Raw genomic sequence first — 13,363 nt, 5'->3', positions numbered from 1 at the left:
GGCGTTTCCCACCTAGGCCTTCAGTGATGTCCGACTTCAATGCTTACCTCTCAAATACCTTCATTTATGTCACCAAATGACCATTGCTGCAGAAATACTATACAGAAACACATTTACGCACCACTGGGCATTGTACAAAACGGGTTATTTTCTGGCGCGTTTAAAAATCAATAAACCCGCATCAGCAATTAAAACACATCTTATGTGGTACTGCCAAAATTAAAATTGCAAAAAATATTACATGTGAAAAAATAAATAAATAAAATATCTAAACTCACATTTCATCGCCGGGACAGCTGAGCTAGGTTCTGGGGTTGGCCGACATCGTCTCCTAAGATGTAGTTTCTCTTTAAATATCCTTCTGGAAATGGCCTCGCAAATGTATGTGTTGCCTTGTCTAATCATAAAAGATGCAGATGAGGCGTGTTGGCTGAGTTCTTAAAGTTTACTCTACAGCGTGCTCATCAAAAACATCCTGTTGCCGGCATGGCTACATTCAACAATCTAAACGGGACTTCTGCGCATGCTCTTCACTACTGTGGCATGCTGGGTAATGGAGTTCTTATGTTACCAAGCTCATAACATCCCAATATATATCTGTCTTAGGCCAGCGAAGAGGCCTTACTGACAACAACTCGTGATCTGATTGGCTTTCGCAACTGTCCGTCTAATGCTTTTGTCCGTTCACTTAAAGTGCACGGACGTCCACATTTTTGATTCTGAAGGCCTCGGGAAGATTTGTTACAGCATGGCAACATAAGCTGGCTATATTCTGATTGGATAAAAACTCTATAATCTAAAAACAACAGCGAAATGACATGAAAAGTATATAAATACTTTTAGATATTTTGTAGAGGTAAAAAAAAAAGACTTATCTTTACTATGATCATGATTTCTGGTTATGTTAGGCCAGCAGAGAAGGCCGTGCTGTCTGTGACGGCACACCACTGTTTAAGTTAAGTTAAAGTTCCACTGATAGTCACACACACACATTAGGTGTGGTGAAATTACTCTCTGCATTTGACCCATCTCCTTGTTCCAACCCACCTGGGAGGTGAGGGGAGCAGTGAGCAGCGGCGGTGGCTGTGCTCGGGAATCATTTTGGTGATTAAACCCCCAATTCCAACCATTGATGCTGAGTGCCATGCTCCCTTTTTTATAGTCTTTGGTATGACTCGGCCGGGGTAAATCTCATTAATACCACAGAAAAGGCAAACTGTTATTTTCAGGACACGATGAAGTCTTAAATATTGTAAAACACGTGGCGTTACAATAACTAGGAAGATAAAGTGTTTGTCTCCCACCTAGTAATCCACTGTGCCAAGCAATGCAGGTCCAGCCAGCGGTGTGCGCTTCCATTGAGGAAATGCATTTTTGGCAGGCGATCACATTTTGGCACAACACCGGCAAATATAAACAATACAAAACACTGCTGGTAAGCGCTAATCGATAAAAAAACATGCAAACCAGAGTTTTGACCTGGAGAAGGCAGGGTCGGTCGTTAAAAAAAATAAAACAGCGTCCTAGGGTCGCGCGTATTTCCAGAAATGCGCGTCCTTTGTGATTTTAATGCGTAAAAGGACATAAAAAGTGTGTTAACGAAAACATTGCAATCCTAGTGTAAGACAAGAACTAGCGCTGTCAAGGTATTCGTTTTTTAAATCGGATTAATCACACTCTTAAAACTGTGATTAATCATTATTAATCACAGTTTATTAGTTGCTTGCATAAATAACATTTGCTGAACAAAGTACCCCGATTTTTGGACACCAATGCAATTTTGTATTTAGAATGTGATACAGGAACCTTTTATAAATGTTTTACTGAAGTGCAAGTCATCACTTTGGTGACAGTAAGTATAGTAAGATTTAAGTGTACATTTTGTAGGTCTTTGCAATAATATAGCACATAATGTCAAGTATATTAGTAAATCATGTAGTAAACACACCCATAAACAATTTTACATAGTGCACCATTTCCTTTTCATTAGTTGCTTAAACAAACAAGCATATTCACCTTTTCAGATGACAGCACCGATATCTTTTTAGACTTTGTTGGTGCCATGAACGACACTTGCAGCATTTTGTCTTTAAAGATGTTAAGTGGCTTACATGAGGTGGCTGTCTTTTTTACAGGCTTTTGAAATTACCGCGAAAATCTGCGTTTTTTTAAATGAAATATTGTGGAGTGTAAGGATGGAAAGTGTCAAAAGACGGAACTAACTTTTTTCTTATCAACAATCGAGCAAAAACTAAACAAATCCGTGGCTTCTCAGTGCAACACACAAGGCCAGTGTTCCGTGAAAACCTGTTGGACCGGAACTCTAACAATAACAAACGTTTCTTCAGTGAATGATGTAAACTCACTACAATACCAAAATAATAGGATCAAAGCAAAATTTGCAGAACATTGGCCTCAGCAGCAACTACTCGCTGGTCCGCCTGTCTAAACGCCGCACTGAGTTGCAGGACAGGGAGACGGCAAACAAGGTCGCTAGTTAGCTTATAGCTAGCTTACTTGTTGTCGCTTTACTGTTAATCATATTTGGATGATTGTAATCACAACACTGCTAGTTCAGAACCAGTTGACCTTCTAGAGCATTTATTAGCTCACAACACAGGAAGAATATTACCTTAGGGGGCGTGGCTGTAAGATAGAGTTGCCAACGTTTTCCAAGTTCTTTGAAACCATGTTCTAGATTTTTACATGACATTTTCAATAATAATCTTAGTAAATTACTACAAAAAAACTCATTTCTGTGCTACATAAAATGGACATGTAAGTGTCAAAAAGACAGGCAAAAGAGGTTGGTAGATGAGAATAAATCTAAAGGAAGAATATAGTGTATAAAAATTCACCCTATTGCAGGAAATGTAGTTGTGATTTTTAACATTTTCCTGATAAAATTGTTCCTCTTTTTTTTTAATCCGTTTTCCTCTTTTTATTCTCCAAAGGTGCTCACATGCTTGCATTTAGAAAAGACATTATTAGGATATATGTCATGTAGTAACATTCATAATAACATATAATATTTCAAGCGTATTATTTCACAGACGTGTCTGTGTTTACTAACAACAAGACATCATAGCAGAGCCGAAGTCGAGTTTCTCACTACTTTTCTTTTGTCGAGCACAAAGAAAAAAATATTTTTGTTAAATGTAAGTAGTGTTTTGGATCAAAGATCCTATCTACTACGCAAAAACAGCAATTCAAATCTCCTGAAACATGTACAAACCTGAAGACATGATTTTATTTCACAATTCCTTGAAAGAAAAAAAGGCCTGGTTAGGCTTTGTGTTTGTCATGTGTGAAGCCAGGTTTACAGCTATGTTGTAGTAATGCTGTTTGTTACTTATGTATGTTATGTTGCAGCTATTTCAAATAGTTTTGTCAATTTGTTCTGGCCTGAAATAAATTGTCCCTATAAAACATAAGTGGACGAGTCAAATGCAGAGGACAAATTTCGCCACACCTAGTGGGTGTGTGACAATCATTGTTACTTTAACTTTATCTTTATCTCTGTGTGTTGTACGTAGGTCACATTGCTTAGCAGAGTTCAGTGATGCAAATGCATGTCAAGTTGATCAACAGATGGTATTATTCTCCAGTGCAATAACAGTACTGAAATGAAGGCTAAAAGGGCATTACTGGGAGCCTCAAAAAAAAAAGAAGTAACTAAATAGTTACTTTTCACAGTAACGCATTAGTTTTTTGCCGTAAGTAGCTTGAGTTAGTAACTGAGTTACTTTTGAAATAAAGTAACTAATTAGTTACTGGTTTTTTTAGTAACTAACCTAACACTGGATGTCAAAGTTGACCAAATTGTGCGTTTATGTCCACAACCTTCTACTATCCAGGTGAGAGGCATGATTTATAATCTAGAATTAACTTTCACCAACTCAGAGGCAATGCAGCGGCTCAGTATGTCTGTATATAAAAACATAAGCTAGTTAGCTCTCTGTGATCCGTCTGTGTTAGCGCTTATAATAACAAAATTGCTAATACTTGGTTAATATTCAGGTCACGACATGTAAATGGAGTATTGTTGGCACTTTTTTATATGTTTTTTAGGTGGCTTTATGGACTGAATAGTGTAGCCACCTCTTACTTGCCATATTTGACAACTTAGAATAACGTAAAACGTTATAAAAGAAATACAGGTTATTTGTCTTAGATAAGAATTGTGAATGATTGGCAAAATTTAAAAAAAAAGTGCATTATCCCTTTTTCATGCTGGTTAAAAGCTTAAGGAGAGGACTTATTTTTGGTAATCATGATGTATTTGCACCTTTTAGATCCATATGGTCGATCCCCACCCTTTACCCCGCTGGGAGCCCTCGGTTCTGGTGCCTTTGGAGGACTAGGAAGCCCAACACTTGGTAAGTCTCATCTCTTATCGCTCATCTCTATCATGACATATTGTTGCCGTAATCTGTGCTGCCAACTTTCATTCACTTTGAGCTAAAGCTCTAAATAAATATCCAGTCCATTGTCGCCATTGCACCAATTGACGCACATTCAACACACTTGGTAGACCGTGCAGTACCTTCAGTGGCCATCGGCGGCGCCATCTTGGTGTGAAAACAAGAAGAAAACATGAAATAACACAAAAACCATTGCCAAAAAAGTGTTAGCGGGGGAGAAGGCAGAGCACCCTTACCTTCTGACAGGCAAATCTCATAATTGACCAAAACACCCAAAATAAAAAAAGGCAAAAAAACCTCAGCCTTCCAACTTTGTCCAAAGCCTGCAACTTCCCATTTTTGTCCTATTTGTCTGTAAGTGGCACTCAAACGCGCAAGTCGGCTGTTTAATCAAAACCTATGTTTGTTTCTTGCAGGAACAGCAACGTGTAACAACATAACTCTTGAGGATGTGCTTTTACCGCCATCTTGTGTCTAATTTAAAGTCCGTATAAAACGAGTAAAACCTGAAAACAGTAATTGTTTTACAATTTTTGTCAAAATGCTGTACTTTTTGAGGCCAATGTTAGAAGGAACGCCGAACATATTGATAAACATGTATAAAATAAAGTCGATTCAATGTTACTTTTAAAAAGGATGTGCTTTTATCGCAATCTTGTGTCTACTTTTAAGTCCGTATAAAACGAGTAAAACATGTAAACAGTAATTTTTTGGCAATTTGTGTCGAAATGCTGTATTTTTTCAGGCCAATGTTAGAGGGAACTTCGAAAACATTGATAAAGATTCATAAAATAAAGTTGATTCAATGTTACTTAAATAAAGAATGTGCTTTTAGCGCAATCTTGTGTCTACTTTTAAGTCCGTATAAAACGAGTAAAACATGTAAACAGTAATTTTTATGCAATTTGTGTCGAAATGCTGTACTTTTTGTGGCCAATGTTAGAGGGAACTTCGAAAACATTGATAAACATTCATAAAATAAAGTTGATTCAATGTTACTTAAAAAATAATGTGCTTTTATCGCGATCTTGTGTCTAATTTTAAGTCCGTATAAAACGAGTAAAACATTTAAACAGTAATTGTTTTGCAAGTTTTGTTGAAATCTGTACTTTTTAGGCCAATGTTAGAGGGAACTCTTAAAACATTTATAAACATTCATAAAATAAAGTTGATGTAATGTTACTTAGAAAAAAGGATGTGCTTTTGTCTACAAGCCTCAAAACATTGCAACGTTCTCAATTCAAACATTTTCATCCGCAACAATCATAAAAAAGCAGTGAAATCCTGCAGGGACTGAATGTCTGTGCAATACGGTGGTAAACTTTGGTTTGGCAACCTCATGGTTATATTATAAAACTATTTTTGGTGCATTTTTATTTGATGCACTTTCTTGTTGTCCCACTTCAATAATTTATAATCCATCACTTGATATTTCTAAAAACATTTTATGATCAGAAACAAGAGATGAATTACATTCCATTACTGTACACCCTTGTCCATCGTTGTTAATTGGTTCCGGTAATTAATTTATTTTCTTTTTTTCTTTTTTAATATGAATTGAATATTTACATAGTGAGAGAATACAAAGTAATATAAAGTAGTAAAAGTAAATTTTACTTTACTGTTTTTGTATCCATTAATCCAAAATAGTGATGCTGCCTGCTCTAGTATTGATCATGGTTATGCTTAAAAATGCTTAAAAATATATATTTTTAATTTGCCATAGAGTGAAGCCGCACATTTTGAATCGCAGCGTGGCGAAGAATTGCTTTTTAAACTAATGGAAGTGTTTGCAAACTGAAGAGTTACAACTTTTACAGAACCAAAGGTAAAATGTATCTTGAATCCATAAATTTAAATGTGTCCTTTTTCCGGTGCTTCTTAATTTGTTACACCCCCCCCACTTGGAAGACGATATCATTTTGCGCCACACCCCCCCACTCAACATATCACTTGTCTAAAAAAACGCTACAAGTACACTTCTGCATAACATTGTCTATTTTCATTAAAGAAATAAAAAGATAGAAAGAAACAAAAATCAACTTGCAACAAAGAATAACTTTATTAAAAAGAAGTCTGTTTCAGAAACTATTTTAAGTGCATCAATTTGCCAGAAATTAAACAAAATGAATCCTTATTTAGACTAAAAAACAATATGAGCTATTTGATACTGAAAAATAACATTTAAACAAACTCAATAAATAATAATAAAATCTAATTGATCAGCAACTTTAACTCAGGAGCACAATATATAAAATAATTTAACTTACAAAATAAGAAGGAATGAAACAATTTGTGCATTTTTAAATAATTTTAATGAAAATGAGGTAGTCAGGCCTCCTTGCTACAATGAGCATATTTTGTAGTCACATGATACTGATAAAGCATGTTCCCTGGGGTCACACACTGTTTGAGAAGCACTGCCTTATACACAGTTCGAATGTCAACAACGTGTGAAATGCAGTAATCAGTATAAATATTTGTTATGTGAAAAAACTAAATGCTGTTTAAATACTTGACTTAACTCAAAAAGGTGCTAAACTGTTGCCTTTTAAGTGTCCTAAACATGATTTACAAATGAGATACTCCTTCTGCGTCAGTATTCTTTTAATCTGCAGCAAAATAAAGTTTTAGCACCATGCCTATTTACTAGGGGTGTTGGAAAAAATCGATTTGAATACGAATCGAATGTGTTGTGCGATTCAGAATCGATTCTCAATTTTAAAAAATCGATTTAAAATTTATTTTTTTTATCAATCCAACGAAACAATACACAGCAATACCATAATAATGCAATCCAATTCCAAAAGCAAACCTGAGCCAGCAACACTCAGAACTGCAATAAACAGAGCAATTGAGGAGACATAAACACCACACAGAACAAACCAAAAGTAGTGAAACAAAAATGAATATTATCAACAACAGTATCAATATTAGTTATAATTTCAGCATAGCAGTGATTAAAAATCCCTCATTGACATTATCATTAGACATTTATAAAAATTAAATAAAGGAACAATAGTGTCACAGTGGCTTACACTTGCATGACATCTCATAAACTGGACAACACACTGTGTCCAATGTTTTCACAAAGATTAAAAAAAGTAAATTTTTTGTTTTTTTTAATAGTTAAAAAAATGTACATTATTGCAATCAGTTGATAAAACATTGTCCTTTACAATTATAAAAGCTTTTTAAAAAAAATAATCAACTACTCTGCTAGCATGTCAGCAGACTGGGGTAGATCCTGCTGAAACTATGTATTAAATGAATACAGAATCCTTTTGAGTCGGAAAAATATCGTTTTTGAATCGAGAATCGAATCGAATCAAAGAAATCGATATATTATCGAATCGTGACCCCAAGAGTCGATATTGAATGGAATCGTGGGACACCCAAAGATTCACAGCCCTACTATTTACATACAACCTGGCTGGTGTGGAGTCAAGCTGAAGTGTTTTAAATGAGAAGGTCGGCCATGTTTGCACACGGCTCTGCTGCTTTAACGGATTCAAACAATCACAAGTTTGACGTCTGCCAATCAATTCAGAGCGGTAGATGTCCCCAACTCATAAAAACTCTGCTTTGCAGCCGGCTCCATGTTTGGTCCTAAGGACTCCCCCGCCAGCATGGTGGGGAGCTTGTCCAACGCCCCCAACCATCACGACCCGTGGAACCGCCTCCACGGGGGACCCTCTGGCTTCCCGGCAGGCCCCAGCTGGGCCAAAAGCGACAAGCGGGACGAGAGGGAGCGGGGCAAGGACGGCGAGAGGAGAGACTTACCCCACATCAAAGACGAGAAGGACAGGTATGAAGGACACTTGCCCAAGGCGCTTAGAAAGGCAATGCATTGTGGGTCTTGCTGGGCCCTGAACAGCTGGTTACACGGACGTTTGGTTTTTTCTGTATCAAGTTCAAAACATGGCATCTAGACAGTGGTCATGATCTCTTGAGGGAAACAAAAGGATTTTTCTCATTTCCAGCGTGAAAGCAAAGTGGAAAGAAGTGGGGTTATGAAGCTAATAGCATGGATAGTGGGGTGTCAAACAAGAAAAAAGGTATTCAGATTAATCGCGATTCTCATTTTTAACGATTCATAATTGATTAAAAAAAAATCAAAAGTAGATTTTTTTTAATATTATTAATGTGTTTTATATTTTCCAACTGTCCTGTCCGGCCACTCATACACATCATATTGTTGATGGAGATCAGGGGGCCCCGAACTCCGGCCCGCTGGTAGTCCAGATGGAAATTTTTATTTTACTTTTTTTGTTTATTATTTTCTAATCTTTCCTTTCTAACCCATCCATCAATCCATTTTCTACTGCTTGTCACTCCCTGAGTCTTTTAGTCGCTCTGGCAAATCTTTTTTTCATCGACGACAATTAGTGCTCAAGGGAAAAAAATGGCAAAATTGTCGGGGAAACGTAAAATAGACTCAGTGTGGAGTTTTTTAACATCACTGGACGTATGACTTCCTTTTGTTCGGTGTAAGGAGAAGGTAGTTTGTCAAATCTGCAAAGAGACAGATTATATATATATATATATATATGTATTTAAATGTAAATATATATATATATATAAATGTATGTATATGTGTATATATATTTATATATCCATAAATATGTTATATACATGTATGTCTATATGTGTATATATATATATATATGTGTATTTATATATAGAAAGATATATAGATATAAATATACATATGTGTATATATATATAAATATAGATATATATCCATATATATGTGTGTATATATATATTATATATATATATATATATATACACATATATATATATATATATATATAAAGATCATTCTCTCTCTATATATATATATGGATATATATATTCATATATATATATATATCCATATAAAAAATTAAAAAACACCTTGAAGTCTTATTTTCACTAAAAAAACAAACACAAAAAACAAGAACGTCGCTTTATGTCGGATGTATATTTATATACTGTATATATATATATATATATATATATATATATATATATATATATATAAAAACGAGAGAGAGAAAGAGAGAGAGATATTGCCCGGCTTCTGGTCAAATTTTTTTTAACCCAAGTTTGGGGACCGCTGATGTAGATGAATCTCTGCTGTACATATTTCATCTAGAAAAGAGAAATGTTAGATACTTTTCTTGTTGCCTTATTTGTATTTGACTTTATTAAATGTTTGTGAAACAAAACCAGTTTCCTTTTAAGTAATATAGAAGTTGATCAGAGCTGTTTATCTTTTTTATGGAGGTATTTTCTTACTCAATGTTATTAAAAAATTGTGATTTTGAATCGTTTAAAATCGAGAATCTCCAAGATTACCTCCAAGAATCAAATGTCCAAATATTCCCAGCCCTACTGGATGACGGTCAAACAGGACTTATAAGGCCATCATCACCTGGTACCTGTTGGTGTGTTCGTGACACGCAGCATTTAGTAGGATGTTAGCGTGAGCTGAGCTAGCTGCGGGCCACAAACAATGCGCAGTGTTTTGAAAAAATACTTGTTGTCTGTTTACTTTTAGTCTTGGGTAGTGAGTATTATTTTCAGGGGAGGTCGTGTAGTGATGTAAGTATTTAAAAGTTGTCTTTTGGGGTAAACCTGTTTATGAGACAAGGCCGGGGGACCTCACACATAAGTTTTCTCTCATAAGTCACACACAAATTTTGCATTCTGACTTTCTTCACCAGTTTAAAAGGGACAAAATACTGACAAGTTTGGCAGCATTCTTACTAGATTCAAATCGTGCTCATGAGTCAATTCCAGGATTTTTTTTTATTTTTACAGCAAGTCTTTGGAATAGGTACACTTTTTCTTGATACTGTCCCCTGGTTTTGTAATTTTGTAGGATCCATTTTAATCCAGTTTGTTGCTGGCTTCCACATTATAAACAGAGCCTTTGTCCATGTTTACCCAGCCCCCACAATGCATTGCAAAAACAGGTGGCCTTTAGAGGGGTGTACATGTTGATGATGTGTACCTTGTCACCCCACAGAGACAACATGCTGTATGGCCGCCAACCTGTGAGGATGTCGCCGGTGGCTCCTCCCTTTAAGCCCCGCAGCAGCACCCCCGTCTCCCACATCAACGGCCACAGCAGCGTGTTGGGCGTCGGCGAGGACATGTCTCGCGGCTTGAACAGAGACCGAGACGGGGACAAGAGGCCGCTGCCGACAGTGTCTTCTCGGGGGCCTCCTCTTGGCGCTTCCTCGCTCGTGGCAGACCGAGACAGACCGCGCTCGTCCTCGTCCTCCGTGCTCAACACCCCGCCGCCCAGTGGCCGCTCCGCCCAGTCACCCTTGGACCTTTACCCCCGGCCGCTGGGCGCCGCAGCACACGGCTTCCACAGCGAACACTCCCAAAGGGACAGCGGCCTGCCTCCGTCCTCGGCGGCCTCCGCCTCCTCTTTGCCGCAGGCTAAGAAGTCCGATCGGACCACGACGCCAGTCTCTAAAGCCGCCCTGCTGGCACCCGTTAAAGTCAAGGAGGAGCGCAAGGAGGAGCCGGAGCACATCCCCATCTCCCTCCCTCCCCCGCTGCCCAGTAACTCCTTTGAGCGGCCCAACAGCCACCCTCACCACCCCAGCTCCGGTACGCCTTCGTCCTCTCTCTCCCTGACTCCCACTCCAGGTGTCCCTCTCCATCCCCCGACTCCAAACCCACCCACCCACCTTTCCCTACTGGATCGCTCCAGAGCCATCGAGGCGTACCTGGGCAGCACGGCGGGGGCCGGTTTGGTCATGGGCCCGGGCGGCGACCGCTTCTCACACGGACCCCACCAGGGACCGTCGCAGGGGCCACACAGCTTCACCTGGGACCCTTGGAGGGAGCTTGCAGCCCAGCAGCATCAGCATCAGCAGCATCAGCAACATCGGAGGGAGGCCTTGGCACTTCGCTCCGACCCCCACCTAACCCTGCGTTCCGATCCCCACCTTGCCCGGCTCCTTCAGCACCAGCGCCTGCTGGAGGCGGAGAGGGCTGCGGCTGTAGCCGCACACCACCCATCCACGTCTACAGCCTCCAACCCCATGGTCCGCCAGGAGCTGGCCCTGATGGCGCACCACTTTGACCGCTCCCACCAGCTGGGCGGGCCGGGCGGGGGTCTGATGGACGAGGAGCAGCGTGCACAGATCTTGAGGGAGGACTTTGAGCGAGCGCGCTTCTTTGGGATGCACCCTCACCTCCCCCCCGGTTCTCACCTGTCCAGTCCCTCTCACGCTGCTACCGCTGCTCACCTGGAGCAGCTGCACCCGAGCCTTCTGTCCCACGGCATGCCTCCCGGGGGCCCCCAGCACCACATGGGCCTCTACTCGCGCCTCGGCCCGCTCAACGCGCACCACGTGCCCAACGGCATCCTGGCAAAGACGCCCGCAGGCTTGGTGGGCGCTCTGTCAATGGGGGCGCCGCCGCCACTCATTCCGTCCGTCACCAGCCGCTCGTCCACGCCACCCCGGGGTTCCAGACTGGGGGGCCCCGGCGAGCTATCACTGTTCGGCGCCCACAAAGACGGCGAGTCCAGATAGTACAAAGACACGAGTGAAGGAGATGAAGGGAAACGTCAGGATCACTGTGCTGCTCGCTAATGTCTTCACCGTACACAAAAGTAGTCCCAGTGAGCGCGGCCTTTTGAGGCTGCAGCTGGTGGGAGAAAATGCAAGACTCACCAATGTGTTACCAGTGCAATTTAGACGACATTGTCCGTGTGCATCTGACTATTTGTGTCCCCTCCTGTGGGCGCTCTCTGACTGCTTAGAAGCCAGCCTTTTCCGTGTGGACGGGCAAAGACTTCCAGAGGTATGCGCACCCGAGAATTCCTTCTCACCGTGGCGGCGTCAAAAAGATGTACTTCTTCTACATAAGGCGGAAGAGGAGGGTTTGTAGAATGCAAAGTGGTTTCAAGCGTGGTCTTTGTGTGTCCATCATTGTGAAAAGACCGATCCCCAAGTCACTTAGCGTTGTACTTCATTTTCTTGCTTTTACCCAAAAATCACCAACCCCAAACAGCCTCAGCATCCTCGAACATGATATTCATCCCTTTACTTTGGTTTTGTTCCCGGGACGGATGGTGAAAAGAACAGTGCGATCATGTGTGTGTGCGTGCGTGTGTGTAAACACAGCGTTTTAGAGCTTCCTCTGTTTCCCAGTCTCCTCTGGACTATACGAGCAGGACCAGATTATAGTAGTCTAGACTAAATGCCTTTGTAATTATTATTCGTAACATTATCTTCTATAATAATAATAATAATAATAATAATAATAAATATATTCACTGTTATGTTATTTGTCATTGTTTCAGGTATGCACCAGTACTCTCTCTCCCCAGGTAGAAATACTGCACATCATGCAAAAGGTTCCAGTGGACTCCAGGTGGATCTCAATGCCTTTTATTAAGCTCTGACTGTGCGTCCTGGGTTTATTGCTCACCTCCATTTCAGAGCCTTGTACTCGGATGTTGAAAGACAAAAAAAAATAAGTTATATACGTGGATTAGTGGGACAAGGACTTACAAGGCCGACACAGACATCAACGGTGGTGGAAAGACTGGGTCCATTATTTTACTATGACCGTTTTTATACCTTTCCAACCCCTCCCTTAGAGACCACAAAGATGAATTATTAAATGAACTGTTGTTTACTCTCTTGTGTGGCTCTTTTATTCTGCTTTGGTAAACACCAGCGCCACAAGTAGTTTATAAGACGGTATTCGATCATTTCCTATCCAGTCCGAGTAATAAACCATATCTGAAAAAAAATGTGTCAACGAAATATAATAATTTCCGCAGAAAAGTGTGCATAAATACAATATTTACGTTCACGGAGATGGAAAATGTGGTGAATTTACGCTAATTCCGCAGCGAATATTTGAAGCCTCGCGCCATCGGAGATCTCGCGAGATGTGCGCGGGTTGTGTACTTTGCG

General features: G+C 40.0%; 1 protein-coding gene across 2 annotated transcripts in view; it reads left to right on the top strand.

Annotated features, from left to right (window-relative positions):
- fbrs (fibrosin) overlaps nucleotides 1-13,079 on the top strand; it is a 39,741-nt gene extending 26,662 nt beyond the window's left edge. For both annotated transcript variants that reach the window (XM_061876050.1, XM_061876048.1), the window contains 3 exons: nucleotides 4,296-4,379; nucleotides 8,016-8,232; nucleotides 10,441-13,079. In XM_061876050.1, the coding sequence (XP_061732034.1) occupies nucleotides 4,296-4,379; nucleotides 8,016-8,232; nucleotides 10,441-11,968 (1,829 nt within the window). In that variant the 3' untranslated portion in view covers nucleotides 11,969-13,079. The remainder of the gene's footprint in view (nucleotides 1-4,295; nucleotides 4,380-8,015; nucleotides 8,233-10,440) is intronic.
- The last annotated feature ends 284 nt before the right edge of the window (nucleotides 13,080-13,363 follow it).

Source organism: Nerophis ophidion, linkage group LG17, assembly GCF_033978795.1.
Source record: "Nerophis ophidion isolate RoL-2023_Sa linkage group LG17, RoL_Noph_v1.0, whole genome shotgun sequence".
NCBI classification, from domain to species: Eukaryota; Metazoa; Chordata; class Actinopteri; order Syngnathiformes; family Syngnathidae; genus Nerophis; species Nerophis ophidion.
This window is presented reverse-complemented; position numbering and strand designations above follow the sequence as displayed.